General features: G+C 33.9%; 2 protein-coding genes across 6 annotated transcripts; both read right to left on the bottom strand.

The window, feature by feature from the left end:
* Window positions 1-1,534: 1,534 nt before the first annotated feature.
* LOC127565638 (tissue factor pathway inhibitor 2) lies at window positions 1,535-2,046 on the bottom strand. The gene is made up of 2 exons (XM_052005106.1): window positions 1,927-2,046; window positions 1,535-1,852 (listed from the first exon to the last, which is right to left on the bottom strand). The coding sequence occupies exons 1-2, from the start codon at window positions 2,009-2,011 to the stop codon at window positions 1,572-1,574; spliced, it is 366 nt and encodes a 121-aa protein (XP_051861066.1). The 5' UTR covers window positions 2,012-2,046; the 3' UTR covers window positions 1,535-1,571.
* A 268-nt stretch (window positions 2,047-2,314) lies between these two features.
* LOC117572257 (G-protein coupled receptor Mth-like) lies at window positions 2,315-17,916 on the bottom strand. 5 transcript variants are annotated; one of them, XM_034254955.2, is made up of 9 exons: window positions 17,719-17,904; window positions 14,498-15,021; window positions 4,947-5,109; window positions 4,703-4,885; window positions 4,374-4,640; window positions 4,235-4,317; window positions 3,309-3,397; window positions 3,050-3,241; window positions 2,315-2,989 (listed from the first exon to the last, which is right to left on the bottom strand). In XM_034254955.2, the coding sequence occupies exons 1-9, from the start codon at window positions 17,762-17,764 to the stop codon at window positions 2,881-2,883; spliced, it is 1,656 nt and encodes a 551-aa protein (XP_034110846.2). In that variant the 5' UTR covers window positions 17,765-17,904; the 3' UTR covers window positions 2,315-2,880. The 5 variants fall into 5 exon arrangements, with proteins under 5 accessions (XP_034110846.2, XP_051859469.1, XP_051859471.1 ...); XM_052003509.1 differs by lacking the exon at window positions 17,719-17,904 and adding an exon at window positions 16,147-16,423 and having other exon boundaries at window positions 2,319-2,989; XM_052003511.1 differs by lacking the exons at window positions 14,498-15,021; window positions 17,719-17,904 and adding exons at window positions 5,170-5,684; window positions 8,781-8,866 and having other exon boundaries at window positions 2,324-2,989.
* Window positions 17,917-17,942: the final 26 nt, after the last annotated feature.

Below are 17,942 nucleotides of genomic sequence, written 5' to 3'. Positions count from 1 at the left end.
GCGATAGTAGTAACTTCATGTACAGTTGCAGCTGATGATACATTGAAATTTCTGAATTGGATGCCAGGTTGAATTGTTTACGAACACCTGTCGAGTATTTGTTATTTATTTAACGACTTTTATCATTATCAGCTTGCTATATAAACAACCTTTTATCTAGAGTAGCGTCAGAAAATTAACTTTGCAATGAACTACACTTTAGTCTGGATTTTCTTAATACTTTGTGCAGTTCACAGTCAAGCGCAGGGTGATTGCCTTGGTACTGTCAGTCCCGGTAAGTAATCGAATCGAAAACCAAACCATCTTGTCTTATAACAATCTTTCTTCAGCTGATCCGAAGTGTTTTCCAGATAGAGATGTAGGACATACTAAAAGATCATACTGCAGCAGGAATGCCAATAATGTCATGTGGTATTACGACTCGTCTAGCGGATCCTGCAGAACTTTCGCCTATAAAGGCTGTGGTGGCAATAAGAATCGTTTCTGTACTTGGGAGGATTGTGTAACGGAATGCAAAAGATTTGACAAAGCTTGAATTAAGTATAAAGAATTTCACATCGTAAATTATATTCGTACCTTTTTACACTTTATTGCATTATTAAAACATAAATGACTCAAGCATGGTTAAACATCTCATTGTGCAACAGAATGCAAAAGACTTGACAGATTATACAATTTATAATAATTTATAATACAATGAATTTCACTTCGTAAATTATATGTCTAACTTCTTTACACTTTATTGCATTATTAAAACATCAATGGTCAAGCATTTCAAAATAGTTAACACCATTAAAAGTTCTTACAAACGCCTATCCCCAAATTAAATTTCTGAATTTGTAGTCAAATTTTTTTAGTCCAACCAATAATTGTGTCATGAAAACATATCATTAAAAGGCTCGTCCAAAGACATACTATACTTTTATTCAATTAAGTCATTAGACCCAGCCTAACACAATTGAATACGTAAAAGTGACATAAGAGCCCAAAATTATTTCAAGCTAACTCATAATTGAATTAAGTTGTACTAAAAACTGAACTTATGGCGTAGTTTATATAAGGACTGCACGTAACTTAATCGCTAGTAACGAAAATATAACAAATCTAATTTATTTACTTATATTTAAATTTAATTTTGGAAACGAATTTACTGCAACTTATTATCTATTGTCTAATATAATAATACCTATTCAAAATTAAAATTAAAACAAATAAGAAAGCTTCAGTCGAGTATGCTCGACTGTGAGTCGAATAAAAATTATATTTGCATCTCTTATAGTCTCTGAGATTCAGTGTTTCAAACGGACAAACGGACAGACAGTCAGACATATGGCTATATCGTCTCTATATCAAGAATATATATATATTATTAAAGGGTTGGATTTGCCACCACAAAAAGTTATAATATACTTCCACCCTATGGGTAGCGGATATAATTAATTTTCTTAAAATATTTCTCATAAAATTGTTATTTAAAATAAGTATTTTAAATGATTGCAAGTACTAAACTGTTAAATCAAAAATAATTCATCAATCAGATTTGTGCATTATATATTTTTGAAAGTAAGTATTTAATCAGCAGCTGGAGCAGGAGTTGGGTCAGCAGGAGCAGCTGTAGTTGGATTGTTGGGTTGAGGTGTGATTGGGTCAACGGGTCGAGGACGAACACATTTCCTTTCACAGGATTCCAAGGAGCAGTAGCGATTCTTGTTGCCCCCACAGCCGCGATAGGACATTCTCCTACAGGATCGTGTCCTGCGGCTAAAGTACCACATTTCATCATTGGAATTTCTGTGACAGTTGTCGCCTCGCCTAGTGCCAGAGTCTCTGCCGCCAAGACAGTTACGTTCATCTATAACAAAAAAATAGAATTTATAGAATGTAAATGATAATTTCAATGTTGTTTTTTCTATTTTAATTGCTCACCGCGGGCAACTCGTCCACGACAACGCTGCGCCTCATTATAGACCACCAAGAGGGCGAAGCAAGCGAACAATAAAATCAATTTCATTTTTACAAAAGAACACTTTAAACGAACTGAATGATTTTTATGGAAATTAATTGAGCTTATATACGAAAATCTGATAAAAAGTATCAAGTTATTAAACAGATGTTGGTGAAACGTGCTTAATAAAAGCCACACGCTGAATAAATCAATTAAATGCTGATTGGAACATTGTATTCCATATAAATAAAGCAAGTCTTAATAGGTTTACTTTAGTGTTTTCTTTTACTTACGTGGTCAGATGTTCTAAATATATAAATAGAAAATGTCAACAACTTTTGCAAAACTTTCATTTTATTTATATTTTTAATTATTTACATATTTAAAAAATTATAATATCGGCGGGAAGATATCGACTGTTACAAAAGCTGTGCTTAAACAGAAGTAAATATATAAATTAGGTGGATCTGATAATGGCATATACAATATATTATATAAAGCATGTGATTTGATTCTAAATGGATACAAATAGTCTATGAACATTTTGCTGGTCTTGTAATCTTAAGATTGTGTTAATTGTAAAACAGAATAATAGCATTTCATTTAATTTTATTTTCACAGTTTTCTAGACAAACACAAATTGTTAATGGATTTCTTTTAATGCATTTTAATGCTTGCTTTGATACAACATAAAAAAGTATTAATTATATTAATTACTTATTACAACATTAAATAGCTCCGAGATTAGCAATTGAGAATGTTTTTAATTTCCCTGAAAAGTATTAACATGCACTGTGCTATAATTAAAATATTAGTATGATTAACATGATTAGCTGCTGGTTCGATCACTGCTTCAAATTTAAAATGTCAGTTTATTAAATGCATTTTAATTTCGGGAAAGAACTTCAAGAGATTGACAATTCCTCTTGCATAATTTATGTCAATATATTCGGACCAATTTTCTTGGAATCGCCATTTCTATCTTGCAACGCGATTCCTTCTTCGGAAGCATCCTCATCATTTGTTGATTGAATGCCACGACACCTAATTACAAAAATATTTAGTATTTAATTTATACAATCTTAAAATTTTTAAAATATTTACCGATTCCAGATAAGATTCAACACACTGCGCTTGAGGACAAAGAGAATAAAGATTATGATTCCCTGGGCGCAATTAACGTAGTCAAAGAGCGAGAAGAATGCATTCGATGGATGATCGGTCGATAAATATGAGAAGATTTCAAAGAACCACACAATTCCCATGAGGACGAACAGACGTGCGAACATGCCAAACCTGTAGGGTGAGAATAATAATACAAATTATCCATCTTTAATCGTCTCAAGTGTGTAGAAAATCTTACGTTTGTTTATTTAAATAGACGTGTTTAACGCGATCCTCGGGTAACGTTTGGCATCTCAATTCCTTCTTCAATTGCACAAGACGAATGGCCTGAAAAAAATGTATCGAAATGAGAGACAAATTTATCGATAGTATCGATTGTACCATATCGAAATAATAGTCTAATTTATCGATGTTATTAACAACAAAGAATAATCGAAAAAAGAGTTTAATATATCGATTGAATCGATTTGAATATCAACAAAGAATTATCGAAATAATAGTATAATTTATCGATGTTATCGATTTTATTAACAACAAAGAAATAAGAGTTTAATTTATCGATTGAATCGATTTGAATATCAACAAGGAATTATCAAAATAATAGTCTAATTGATAGATGTCATCAATTTTACTAACAACAAAGAATAATCGAAAAAAGAGTTTAATATATCGATTGAATCGATTTAAATATCAACAAAGAATTATTGAAATAATAGTATAATTTATCGATGTTATCGATTTTACTATCAACAAAGAATTGAATGTCTTCTTTATATAAAACACGCAAAGGAAAAATGAACTTTCTAAATTTTCTTGTATTTAGTATACATAGTTTATAAAGAATTTGGAAAGAGTTTCGACTAGAAGGTCAGAATATTCCGTAATAAATTAAATCAGCAGGGGTTTTGAGAAAAAGTTCAGAAGTTCAGCCTTGAGCTAAGACGCCATAAGCAGTGGACACTTTAGCGGACAAAGTCACAAGATGTCGTGACCTGACAGTACACTAGCCTCGGTCATGCCAAGACTCGACACACAATTGAAACCATAATTTTTATCTATTGAAATGTCGATAGGTGTAATTGCGTTACATCCATGATATCAACAAAATAATAAAATGAATCTATTTACACGCTTCGTTTTTGATTTAAGAACTTCAAGACTTACCGTCAGTGTAAACATGATTAGGTTAAAAATGAGCTGAAGGGTAATGATTCCAAAGTAGTATATCATCGCAGACCAGTCATCAACTGTCATCAATATAACATAAAAGTAAGAAACGTTTTCGTCCAGTTAATTAACTTACCTTTAACCCAACAATTGTAGAGTGCAACTCCTGGTAGAACAGCCAAATATCTGTTGTCTTCTGTACTTAAAACGCCATCCAGTATCATTATGATTAGGGTTAGAAGCGCTGCAACTCCCCAGGCATACTTATTGTATTTGCAAAACTTCAACCTCAAATCGTTGCGTTGAACATTGTAATTGTTGACCTTGGAGCTGGCCCATAAATCATAGCTGATGATTGTTAACCAGTTGAATCCCGCCATAACAGCGAAGTATCCCAAATAGCCTAGACAAGAATGCGATTTAAATTTAATGTAATTTTTAACAGATAATATCAATTCAACATACCATTCAACTGACAGATTATTAATGAAAGTGACGAGACATGCTTATCGAGCAGCAACCCAGCGAATGCCACACTGATGCAAATCATATAATTTACGAAACACAATCCCTGCAGATTTCGAAGTTTATCAAAGTAAAGATAAACGATAATAGTTATTACCAAAAAGATGATCGAAAGAAACCGAACTGAAAGTAGAGATACAAATTATTCATATATTCTAGAAGAATATTTTCTTTCTTCGCTTACGTAGATTATAAATCAGTTGACTTGGCTGCTTGTCGTAGCAATTGTGCGGGACCAGGCTTAAAATCGTTTCATTTGTGAGAGGATTCCAAATTGGATGAGGTTGCAGACAATAATCCTGTTTGCTCAGACTAACCAAACCATAGTGTCTCAATAGAGTTCCATTCTATGAACAATATTTAAATCCTGTATTTCTATTAAAATATATCATATATTCACAGATTACCTCAAACAGTGTCCATCCTGCGTTGGCTTCATTCAAAGCATCCAGATGAAAGTGAGCACTGCAGGGGACTGGCAAATCATGCTGAACTATGAACTCATTAAGTACATGTCTTCTGACCACTGTGCCATTGTTTAGCGTTATGTTCACCATGGGATCGAATTGCAACTCTCCTGTAATATCTTCGCTGCATTTACGTTCATCTTCCACGAGCAGAGCATTCTTCTGGCAACAGAATCTTATGCAGGTGCCCAAGTGACAGGCACATCCACGCAGATGTTTTTCTACTTCCTCTCTGTCTCCCTCCTGAAGAATCTCGTAATCATATTCCCCAGTTTGTTCTGGGGGAATAATGATGTTCTCATATTTATACGATCCATTTGCCAGCTTTTGGGTTGGCAACAATTTTACTGTATCAAAATAATCGCATCCTGGAATGTCAGCCTTAATACTGCTGATAAGGAGCACTAGCAACACAAGTTTTGTATATTGTTGCATGTTTGTTGCATGAGGAGCACCTGAAAATATACACCAAAATTGGTTTAGTTATTCAGTTTAGTATCGGTTCTTGTTACATAAATATATAAGATAAGGGAAGATCAGGGAAGTGATGCAGGTTAGTCTTCCCTTTAGTAGTGTACCTTCTTTTTGTTCTTTCGCATCACGATCTTATCTCCTTTCTACTCAATCCCAAATATCGTACACACTCAACCGGTGCACCGGGTATTCATGTCCCTTTTTGACACATTTCTACTCATGAGTACGGGGATTAAGAACTACATACATATGTATATATTTATTTCTATACAATTTAAATTATACAACTATTGCTTGGCGTTTGCATGATGACTTATGGAATCGCCTATTTGAATAATTAATTAAAATTACATTTTAAAGTACTTTTAATATGTTACCTTCTAGAAGAAAATCCCAATTTTTAAAGAACTTGCAAATATGTCTGTTTATACCCGCTACCCATAGGGTAGAAGGGTATTATAACTTTGTGCCGGCAGGAGGCGTCTCCGACCCTATAAAGTATATATATTCGTGATCAGCGTCAACAGCCGAGACGATCTAGCCATGTCCGTCTGCTCTCTTTCCGTCTGTCCGTCCGTCCGTATGAAACACTGGAGCTCAGAGACTATAACAGATAGAGCTATAATTTTTATACCCGCTACCCATAGGGTAGAAGGGTATTATAACTTTGTGCTGGCAGGAAATGTATGTAACAGGTAGAAGGAGGCATCTCCGACCCTATAAAGTATATACATATATTCTTGATCATCATCAACAGCCGAGCTGTAGCTTAAAAATTACGCTTGTTATTCGATTTTTTTTTTTTTTTTTTGCAGGGGCGGAAGTGGGCGTGGCAAAATTTGAAACAAACTTGATCTGCGTGCAAACATAAAAAATGCTGTCGAAAAATTATAGCTCTATCTCTTATAGTCTCTGAGATCCAGTGTTTCATACGGACAGACGGACAGACAGAAAGGCACGAGTGTCTAAAATGATCCGGTGCCGGAAAGGCAAAACCCTACTGGAGATAAGCACAAGCCACTAACATGATACAAATGTATGTATGTTACATTCATACATGTTCACGTTCGCTAAGAATAGCTTAAAGATAATTTTTAGTTTCAATTAAACGAGAAGAATCTCTGCGCTTCAGTCGAATTTAGACACCATCTTGAAGAGGAAAGGAAACTTACAGTGATATTCCAAGTCTGTGAATGAAAAGTAGTTTTATATTCTACTTAAAAAAGCAAAGAATTTCAATTTATGCGTTATCGACCCGAAAATTCTAGGAACGTGTGTGCGCCGAAAAAGTTTCGCTAAAACTGAAATTGAAAAAGAAACAAAAAACAGAAATTCTTTTAAATTCGCAGGGCGAATATCGCACATACGCAAAGATAAATACAGTGGATCACAGATTATTTCAGCCACCACCAACCGACAACTTTGAATCAGTATACTGGCCAAACTAAAAGAGGTATTCAATTTTTATAAGAGCAGGATTTTACTTTAATGTTTTAACATAAAAGATGTTTACAATATAAAATGATTGAAAAACCTTTATTATTATTATTTCAACCACTATTATTATTTCAATCAGCTGTGCAAAGATCAGTTTCCTAGGAAAATAACAGTTCCTTATTGATCTATTGCTTTGTGTATAGTATTTTCAATGTTTAAAAGTTCAATTTTCGACATTTCAAGCTTTAGATTTTAAGAGTCACGCGTATTTTATAAAATTTGTCAGTGAACCACAATTAAAGAGCAAAATTACGTCATAGTTCATTTGAAGAATGAATTGATGAAATGGAGCATCTGAGTGTTATGACGGTGCAAAATGAACAAATAACGCTTATGTTAACATTAACTTAAAATACTGAGTTTAAATAAATTTAACACATTTTTTAGTTTGGCCAGTATACTGATTCAAAATTGTCGGTTGGTGGTGGTTGTTGAAATAAGTTGTGATGCACTGTATATAATTCTCCACATGCGTATAGATTCAAAACTATAAAACTCAATCAAAAGCCACGTTCGATATACATATATGCCCATACATATGTACATATGTTCTACATACGTCAATTAAAACATCTCGAATTCATCACCAATTTACCATAAGCATTTGGTGCTCGTAAAAAAAGTTTAAGTTTTAATTCTTTTCTAGGAATTCACAAAATATTCATGAGCAGTAAATATGTGTATGTATCTATGTTTTGGTTGTTGAGAGCTGAGAGGCAATGTCACATCGAAATTGAGAGACACATCGATCGTATAGGAATGAACGTTTGCTCGCTTCATACTTGTTTCATTATTTCATACAACCAGCAACAGTTGTTTCATTATCTTCTCAGCAGAGTGTGGTCAGAATTAAGTAAATTAGTTATAATTCGGAAGTTGAGCGAAACGCTCGCAAACATTTTTATAGTCCCCTCGATTAATTACTGTGACGATAACCATTCGAGTTTTAGTCATCACAATCAATGGAAAAAAATTCGATCGATCCATCTAATTTCAACTGTATTTGAATATGTGAAATAGTGCGATGTTTCGGCAATTCGTTGATAATCTTTAAAAGTTTACAACGCGTTAATTTATATATTTGATGGGTTGCACTAATTTTAAACAGTCACAATTAATTATCTCAGCTCGGAATTCACTGTAGTCTTCACTACAACAACTTTATAAATGAAGAAGAAGTAATGAAGAATGAAGTTATTTACATATATTTTATAAACACACATAATCAACAAGTGTGGTGAAGCGGGTTAGCAACTGCTTATCATTTAAAGCGTGAAGAAAACATGTATATACGTATATACATAAAACTGTTGTATTTAAACATACTAAACAACAACAAAGTGATAATTATAATTTATAATAAGAGAATCGGCTTGTACTCTATTTCTTCCGTTCTTCTTTGTTTATTTTGTTTCTCTGAGAGTGTTTTTCTGTCACTAGCTCAACAGGCAAATCATTACACGAAATACACGAGAACAACCGGCATACACGATTAATGAATGTAAACTTCATTCATGAATTACAATCAGTTGTTAACACTAAATACTATTACAATATGTGTAACATATATATATATATACCGTAAAACGTAAACGTAAAACTATAGATAAGCGTCTAGCATATGAGAGCAACAAATGTGAACTAAATTCGCGGTGCTAACCAGACAGTCCCAAACAGGCTGACGTAAGCGAATGAACTCATTTCGTGTGTATGTATGTGTGTATATTTCGAATGTATATTCATCCGCTCTTTTGACGTTCTCTTTATTTTTCTACCCGCTACCAATAAGGTAAAAGAGTAGTCTAGCCGGCAGAATATGTATGTACTTACATACATAGGTAACAGGCAGAAGAAGACTTCTCCAATCCTATGCTATAAAGTAAATATATTCTTGATCAGGAAAGTCTCGGTCATGCCAAGACTCCAAACATATTTGAACAAAATAATTAAATTAATCTATCTGCTCGCTTCGTTTTTGTTTTAAGAACTTCAAGACTTACCGTCAGTGTAAACATGATTACGTTAAAGATGACCTGAAGGGAAATTTCACGCATTCTTCTCGATCTTTGATTACGTTAATAGCAGTCAGGGTATCATAATAATAGAAATGGCGATTCAAAAAAAAATGGTCCGAATTTATTGACATATGTTAAATTAGGCAAGAGGAATTGTCAATCTCTTGAAGTTCTTTCCCGAAATTAAAATGCATTTAATAAGCTGACATTTTGAATTCGATGCAGTGATCAATCCGGCAGCTAATAAATTATGTTAACAAAACTAAAATTTTAAATGTAGCACATCGCATGTTAATACTTTTCAGGGAAATTGAAAACCATTCTTTAAAGTATGTTTATATATTCTTGATTAGCGTCAACCGCCGAGACGATTCAGCCATGTCCGCCTGTCCATATGAACACCTAGATAGAGACTATAAGAGATGGAGCTATGCAAGATCAAGTTTGTTTGTTGTTGGTTAAGCGCATATTATGTAACAGTCAATCACTTCACTCCCTCACCTCCTCTTTAGATGGTTGTATGTCGCTGCGGCTCGCGATTAGATTTTATGACTATGAATGATTTTGGCGAGTTGATACTTTGACAAATGGATAATTAAATAATAGGAGGTTTTTTTTTAGTTTTAATTTCAGTTTTAGTGAAACTTTTTCGACGCAGAATTTTCGGGTAGATAACGGATAAATTCAAATTTTTTTTTTTAAGTAAAATGTAAAACTACTAATTTTCATTCACAGACGTGGAATATCACTGTAAGTTGCCTTTCATTTTTAACGTATAAACGCACATTCTGGTAAATAATCGGCGACAAACGAAAAAATGATGAGCACAAGGCGGATCAGCAAAACAAACTGAAGTGCAGAGATTCTTCTCGTTTAATTGAAACTTAAAATTATTTTTAAGCTATTCTTAGCGAGGGTGTATAAGTACTTATGTACTTGATAGAGGCTTGGGCTTATCGCTAGTGGAAGTACTGCGAGTGTGTGTGCTTCAGAGAACTGCTAAAATGAAAAAGTGTTTCATGATTTAATCATACGCGAACTTGTTTAATCAACTCAACTCACAGTGATGAGTAACAAGTAAGAAAGCTCGACTGTGAGATACCCGCTACCCATTTTGAAAAAAAGCAATATATTTTGCGGTATTAATCTCAAAATATACTGCAAAAATACTGAAAATATACCAAATGGTATATGTGGTATATCGATATAGTGCCACATTCAAAATATACCATAGACGGCACAATATACCAGATTGTCAGCCAAAGCAACTACGACCCCTAGTAAGTAGGCGTTTTTGCCCATACAAAAGTATTTCTTTAATAATTTCGACAATTTTTATCTGATCGCAACTAAATTTTCAGGAATTATAGCTACTATAGTTATTACTGTATATATATAATATATAACTGTATATAACTCTAGCTTCAAAATTACGCTTGTTATTCGATTTTTTTAATTTGCAGGGGCGGAAGGGGGCGTGGCAAAAATTTGAAACAAACTTGATCTGCGTGCAAACATAACAAATGCTGTCGAAAAAAAATTATAGCTCTATCTCTTATAGTCTCTGAGATCTAGGTGTTCATACGGACAGACGGACAGACGGACATGGCTATATCGTCTCGGCTGTTGACGCTGATCAAGAATATATATACTTTATAGGGTCGGAGATGCCTCCTTCTACCTGTTACATACATTTCCTGCCGGCACAAAGTTATAATACCCTTTTACCATATGGGTAGCGGGTATAAAAATGAGCATGTTTGACGAAAGCATCATTCGGATCAATTCGAGTTGATCGTGTATGAGTAAACGATTAGCGACACGACGAGACGAAATGAGTATGTACAATAACAATTTCTATGCGAGCTTCAAGAAGCTTGTTGTTGTTGCTTCTTTTTTTTTGTCTTCGCACATTTCATCTGTGGAAAAAAGTACCGTTTGCTGCGCGCATGAGTAAAATCATACGAGTTGATTTTTGTGAGTTGAGTGCTATTCTTGTTAAAAAAAAATGATTATTGAACCGAATGAGTAGCGCCCGAAATCATTATGCTGAACACGAGCCGAACAATTTGGAGTGAAACAAAAAATAGCTCGCACCCGAGTGGATTTAAAATCTACAACGAAAATGTGAGCGCATGCAAGTTTGATCGGCTGATCCGAACAGTGTGATTATTCGGCTGTTGAGCGCGTACGAATTTTTTTCATTCACCCGAAGCCGTTCTCTGGTGTGCTGGTCATACTCAAGCCTTTTTTGCCTTTGCCTTTTCGGGACCGGAAACGCTCCTTCGAGAGCTATTCGAGTTTAAGTAATCACAATTAATGAAATAAATTCGACCAATCCATTCAAATTTCAACTGTTTTTGAATATATGAAATAGTTTGATGTATCGGCAGTTCGTTGGTGATCTTTAAAGTTTCACAACGCGTTAATTTATATTATGTATTTGATGAGTTGCACTAATTTTTAATAGTTACACATAATTATCTCAGCTCAATAAACAAAAGGAATTCGCTATAGAAACATGATAAATGAAGAATTCAAAGTTACAATTGTAATAATTCGAGTGCTATTATCGTTTACCACAAAGGGAAAACACTTTCCATATAGAATCTATAATAGTTTTTTATTTATTAAAACCACTTTTGATAACAAAGGAATATTCTAAGCAACAACAACGTGATAATTATAATTTCCTTAAGAGAATCGGCATGTATTCTTTCTTCATTGTTTATTTTGTTTCTCTGAAAGTGTTTTGCTGCCACTAACTCAACAGGTTAATCACTACACGGCATACTCTACAAATGAATGTAATCTTCTTTCATAAATTACAATGAGTTGTTAACACTAAATACAATTATAATAATTCACATTATTTTTTAGAAAAGTAGGCGTAGTCACGCTGGTGGACACTGTCTGGCATAACGAGTCATCTAGCGTTCTACTGGATAAGAAACACAATTGGATGACAAATACGTATTCATCCGCTCTTTTGGCTTTCTCTTTGTTTTTATACCCGCTACCAATAGGGTAAAAGAGTATTCTAACTTTGTGCCGGCAGGCAATGTAGGTAACAGGCAGAAGAAGACTTCTTATAAAGTATATACATATATTCTTGATCAGCGTCAACAGCCGAGACGATATAGCCGTGTCCGTCTGTCTGTCCGTCTGTCCGAATCAACACCTATATCTCAGAGACTATAAGAGATAGATCAACATTAAGAGCCGCAATCCTCTTAAGTTTTAAGTTTTCCGTTGTTGTAAAAAGAGTGTAAGAGTTACTTTAACTTATGTCGGGTTCGTTTATTTGAAATAGCAAGTATTAACACTTATACTTTATTACAAAAACCAAAACTATTTGTATGAACTTGAAAACAGTATTAAACAAAATTTATTAATTGCATTTCAAATTACATTTTCTGTAAGTTAAGTTTTAGGTTAACATTTACTTTTTATTTACCACATAACATTATAGTAGTTTCATATGCTTTTATTAAAAATTCAAATTGTCCATTCCTGAGTTCAAACATTAGTAGAATTATTTAAGCATATTAGCTGCCGGATTGATCATAGCTTTGACTTATAGTGTAAGCTCTTTAAAACCTATTAAAATGCTCTTAAATTTCGAGAAACTTAGAAAATATATTGAGAAATCCAATCCATCGCCTATTTCAATATGTTTGGGCCAACGTTTTTAGATGCGCCATTTCTATTTTGCAACGCAATCTCTTCTTCGGAACTATCCTCATCATTTGTTGAACGAATTCCACGACAACTGGGTAAAGAAAGTTTAAATCACAAATATGTATAATACTTAATTTATGCAATGTTAATATCCTTGAAATATTTACCGATTCCAGATAAGTTTCAGCACACTGCGCTTGAAGACAAAGAGAATGAATATTATGATGCCCTGAGCGCAATTAACGTAATCAAAGATCGAGAAGAATGCTTCCCATGGGTGTCCAATCGACAAATAGCCGAATACTTCGAAAGTCCACATAATTCCCATGATCACAAACAGTCGTGAGAACATACCAAACCTGTATAATGGGATAACAATATCTATCTTCAAGTGTCTTAAGTTTGTCAAGAGTCTTACGATTGCTTATTTAAATGGATGTGTTTTGCACGCTCCTCGGGTAATGTCAGGTTCTTTAATTCGTTCTTAACTTGCACAATTCGAATGGCCTGAAAAAGATGACAATTGATCGAAATGATTGTCTAAATTGTCGAACCTATCGAATATCAGCAGTATACAAATTCCAACACATTATGTATTGAAGTATCGACTTATGTATTAAGTGTATTTTGTAAATTAACTATACATTAGCTTTGCTTACCGTCAGTGTAAACATTATAATGTTGAAGATGAGCTGAACTGAAATGATTCCATGAAAGTATAACATCGATGACCAGTCAAAAGCTATAAGATACGAATATTACAGATTTGAATGATAGAAACTTTTGTTCGATAGAAAAGATCCAGTTAAATTACTCACTCTTAATCCAACAACTGTAGAATGAAACTCCTGGTATAAAATTTAAGAGACTTTCGTCGTCCCAATCTAAAGTACCATCAAGTATCATTACGATAAGGGTTAGAATCACAGCAACTCCCCAGGCGTACATATTGTACTTGCAGAATAACATTTTCCAAGCTCTGCGTTCAACATTGTAATTGTTACCCTTGAAACTGATCCACAGATCATAGCTGATCACAGTTAACCAGTTGAATCCGGCCATAACAGCGAAATATCCCAAATAGCCTGAACGAATTTAAATTACATTTTTTGTTAAAAAACCAATTTATACCATACCAATCAGCTGACAAGGTCTGAGAAACATCCTAACTTTCGGTTCGAGCATTAGGGCGGCAAATACCACAAAGATGCAAATCATATAATTTACGAAACACAATCCATGCAGATTTCGAAGTTTATCAAAGGAAAGATAAACAATAATAGTTAGTACCAAAAAGATCATCGAAAGAATACGAACTGAAAGTAGAGATACAATTTATTCATATATAATATTTTAAAAGAATTTATCCTTTCTTCGCTTACGTAGATTAAAAGCCGTTTGACTTGGTTGCTTGTCGAAGCAATTGTGCGGTACCAGGCTGATAATTGTGCCATTTGTGAGAGGATCCCTTATTTGATGAGGCTGCAGGCAATAATCCTGTTTGCTCAGACTCTTTGAACCATAGTGTCTCAATAGAGTTCCATTCTATGAACAATATTAAAATCCTTTATTTCTATTAAAATATATATTCACTAGATTACCTCAAACAATGTCCAACCTTCGTTGGCTTCATTCAAGGCATCCAGATGAAAGTGAGCACTGCAGGGAACTGGCAAATCATGCTGAACTATGAACTCATTAAGTACATGTCTTCTGACCACTGTGCCATTGTTTAGCGTTATGTTCACCATGGGATCGTATTGCAACTCTTCTGTAATATCTTCGCTGCACTTACGTTCATCTTCCACGAGCAGAGCATTCTTCTGGCAACAGAATCTTATGCAGGTGCCCAAATGGCAGGCACATCCACGCAGATGTTTTTCTACTTCCTCTCTGTCTCCTTCCTGAAGAATCTCGTAATCATATTCCCCAGTTTGTTCTGGGGGAATAATGATGTTCTCATATTTATACGATCCATTTGCCAGCTTTTGAGTTGGCAACAATTTTACTGTATCAAAATAATCGCATCCTGGAATGTCAGCCTTAATACTGTTGATAAGCAGCACTATCAAGACAAGTCCTTTATATTTGTGCATAGTCTTTGAACGAGCGGGTATGACCAATTCTTGAAACAGGAATTCTAAATTAAAAATTATAAATTTTTGTTTTTGATGAAGTTCAGAGAGAAAGGACATAAATATTAATATTGCATATTAAAATATACTTCGTATACCTATACATAGTTCAGGACAAATTCCTTTGAATTTTGGCAAACAGTTTCTGATCATCTTAAATAATTCGTAATATACAACATTTAAATCATCATATAGTATTCTATATCGCACATCTACCACATCGTCTGACTCAAAATGTTTCAAAATGTAACTCTCTATTTTGAAAACTGTGTTTATGAAGTGCATAATAAGTTTTCAGCGTGATCCCAAACGTTTCTATGACTTTTTTAACTCAAAAGATTAGTGTTCTTTGAAAATAAGACAGAATCTGATGATTCCATCCACTTTTGCAAGTTTGGGTTTTTTCATGTTTTTCAAATAAAATTTTAACTTTTGATAAGTAATGGAATCATAAAAATTTCGATACTGTTGTTATGTTACTTTGTATTGAACACAATTTAGCTATTGAAAGTGGACGAACTTAGCTCATATTGATCATCTTATGTGCCAACAATGCGATATTTCTCTAATTTCGATAAAATGAGAGAAATTTCACCAAACTTGGAACCGAACTGTTCTCCAAGTCAGAAAAAAGACGCAAAGTGCCGACTATATAATGAACACGCCCCTATAGGAGCTATGGAGCATCTCTTGGCCAACAAGTAGAATAACATACAACCCCTAAGGGAGCTTCCTTCTGCCGTAAACAAACTCATAAGTAATCAACAGCACGCAGAGATCAGATCAGAGATCAGAATCTGACTGTCATCGTCACTTAAAAAGAAGAAACCTGCTCTCTGAGAGAAATGTTGCAGCAGCGTCCGAAATTTTCCAAAGAGCACAAAAGTTGGATGGTAGAAGAATGGAAGAGAGCAATATATTCAGACGTGACCAAATGTAAAAAAAAAAAAAAAAAAAAAAAACATTGGTTCTTGAGATGAACATGCATTTTCGAACATGTTGCGTTAAAGATGTTCGATTGGAAATGTCAACGACTTTCATGTATAAATACGCGAATTTTTATTGCAAATTCTCACCTCGCAGTCTTGTGCTTCTCACTTCGATTTTTTTCATACAACAATTGAATCCAATCCAAGAACTACGACTGAATAATCATCATACACCAATAAATATAAACAAACTTAGAATGTATAATTTGTAATACTCAGAATAAAAACCGTCTGGCATTTGGAAGAAACGAACAAGTACTAAAATACTGAGTTGCACGATTCCATGATCGCTCCCACGTATGTACATATGCACATATGCCAATTTAAAAGCTCCTGCTATTGTTATCCAACGTTTATATACTCACTACCTATAGGGTAGTATGAACACGTATGTATCTCAGAGAATATATAATTTTTTATTTTTATTTAAATAAAAATAATAATAAAAAATGTTGAATATTTAACTACCGCAAACCTTTGTGACTTTCCAATAAATTATCAAAGATAATACATATGTACATATATATGATTATTATTGACACATACATATATATGGTATTTGCTACCTTAATATCATTATCTTAACTTTTGTGATGCCTCATCAACACTAAATTTTTTATCAGAGCTGTTCATTTTTGTATAAACTGAAAAAAATCAAGTATACTCCTATTTGTTTATACGGTCATAACAAAAAGTAAGTAATAAATGTAGCAAGCAATCCGCAATATTCTTCAGTTGCTTCACGCATTCGACAAAGGGCAACGTCTGATTAAAGAGAACATCACAATGCAACTTGTCTGTTCGCTTGCCTGTTAAGAACGGTACAGCATATCAGATTTTAAGAGCGGAGCATTAAAGAGTGTAAGTTATATTTGCTCGCTCTTAGCCAACTGCCAAAAAAAGTAATTGTAGTTCATTTTCGTTGCTTCAATACGATCAGCCGCTTCAGTTTAAAAATGATTTTTTGTGTGTTCTCCGTTTAGTGTGTGTTTGAGATAACTTCAGAACGAATACTCAGAATTTTTTAACGACAGCTTATATTCGCGCTCGTCCAGAGAAATATATGTGCAATTTTTTAATAACGAAATAAAAAAAATTAAAAAGGTCTTTACTTTATTTTACGACTGAAGTCTCAATCAATCTGATAAAAAACGCGAGAAACGTCTACAGATGTATTGACTTAATTGCACTGGTTAACAATCAAGTATATTTTGTATACCATAAAGTGTACATTTATACCCTATGGGTATAGGGTAGAAGGGTATTATAACTGTGTGCCGGCAGGAAATGTATGTAACAGGTAAAAGGAGGCGTCTCCGACCCTATAAAGTATATATATTCGTGATCAGCGTCAACAGCCGAGACGATCTAGCCATGTCCGTCTGCTGTCTGTCAGTCTATCCGTCCGTCCGTTTGAAACACTGGAGCTCAGAGACTATAACAGATAGAGCTATAATTTTCGACTGCATTTGTTATGTTTGCACACAGATCAGGTTTGCTTCAAATTCTTACCCCGCCCACTTCCGCCCCGCAAATCAACAAAAATCGAATAACAAGCGTAATTTTTAAGCTAGAGACACGAATTTTGGTACATACAATGAAAATTATAGTAATTGTGATTCCTGAAAATTTCGCTGCGATTAGATAAAAATTAAATTATTAAGGAAATACTTTTGTATGGGCAAAAACCCAACTTACTAGGGTTCTTAGTTACTTTGGCTGAGAATCTGGTATATTGTGGCATCTATGGTTTATTTTGAATGTGGTACTATATCGATGTACATTAATTTTGTTTTACACAATTTGTTTTTAGGTGGAACGCGTGTCTGTAGTAAGCAGCAAGTTTTTTTTTTGTAATATTGTTGAAACACAAGAGCAAAAAATTACTTTGAAAATGCAGCAATCCCCCTAATGGTTTAGAG

Source organism: Drosophila albomicans, chromosome 3, assembly GCF_009650485.2.
Source record: "Drosophila albomicans strain 15112-1751.03 chromosome 3, ASM965048v2, whole genome shotgun sequence".
NCBI classification, from domain to species: domain Eukaryota; kingdom Metazoa; phylum Arthropoda; class Insecta; order Diptera; family Drosophilidae; genus Drosophila; species Drosophila albomicans.
This window is presented reverse-complemented; position numbering and strand designations above follow the sequence as displayed.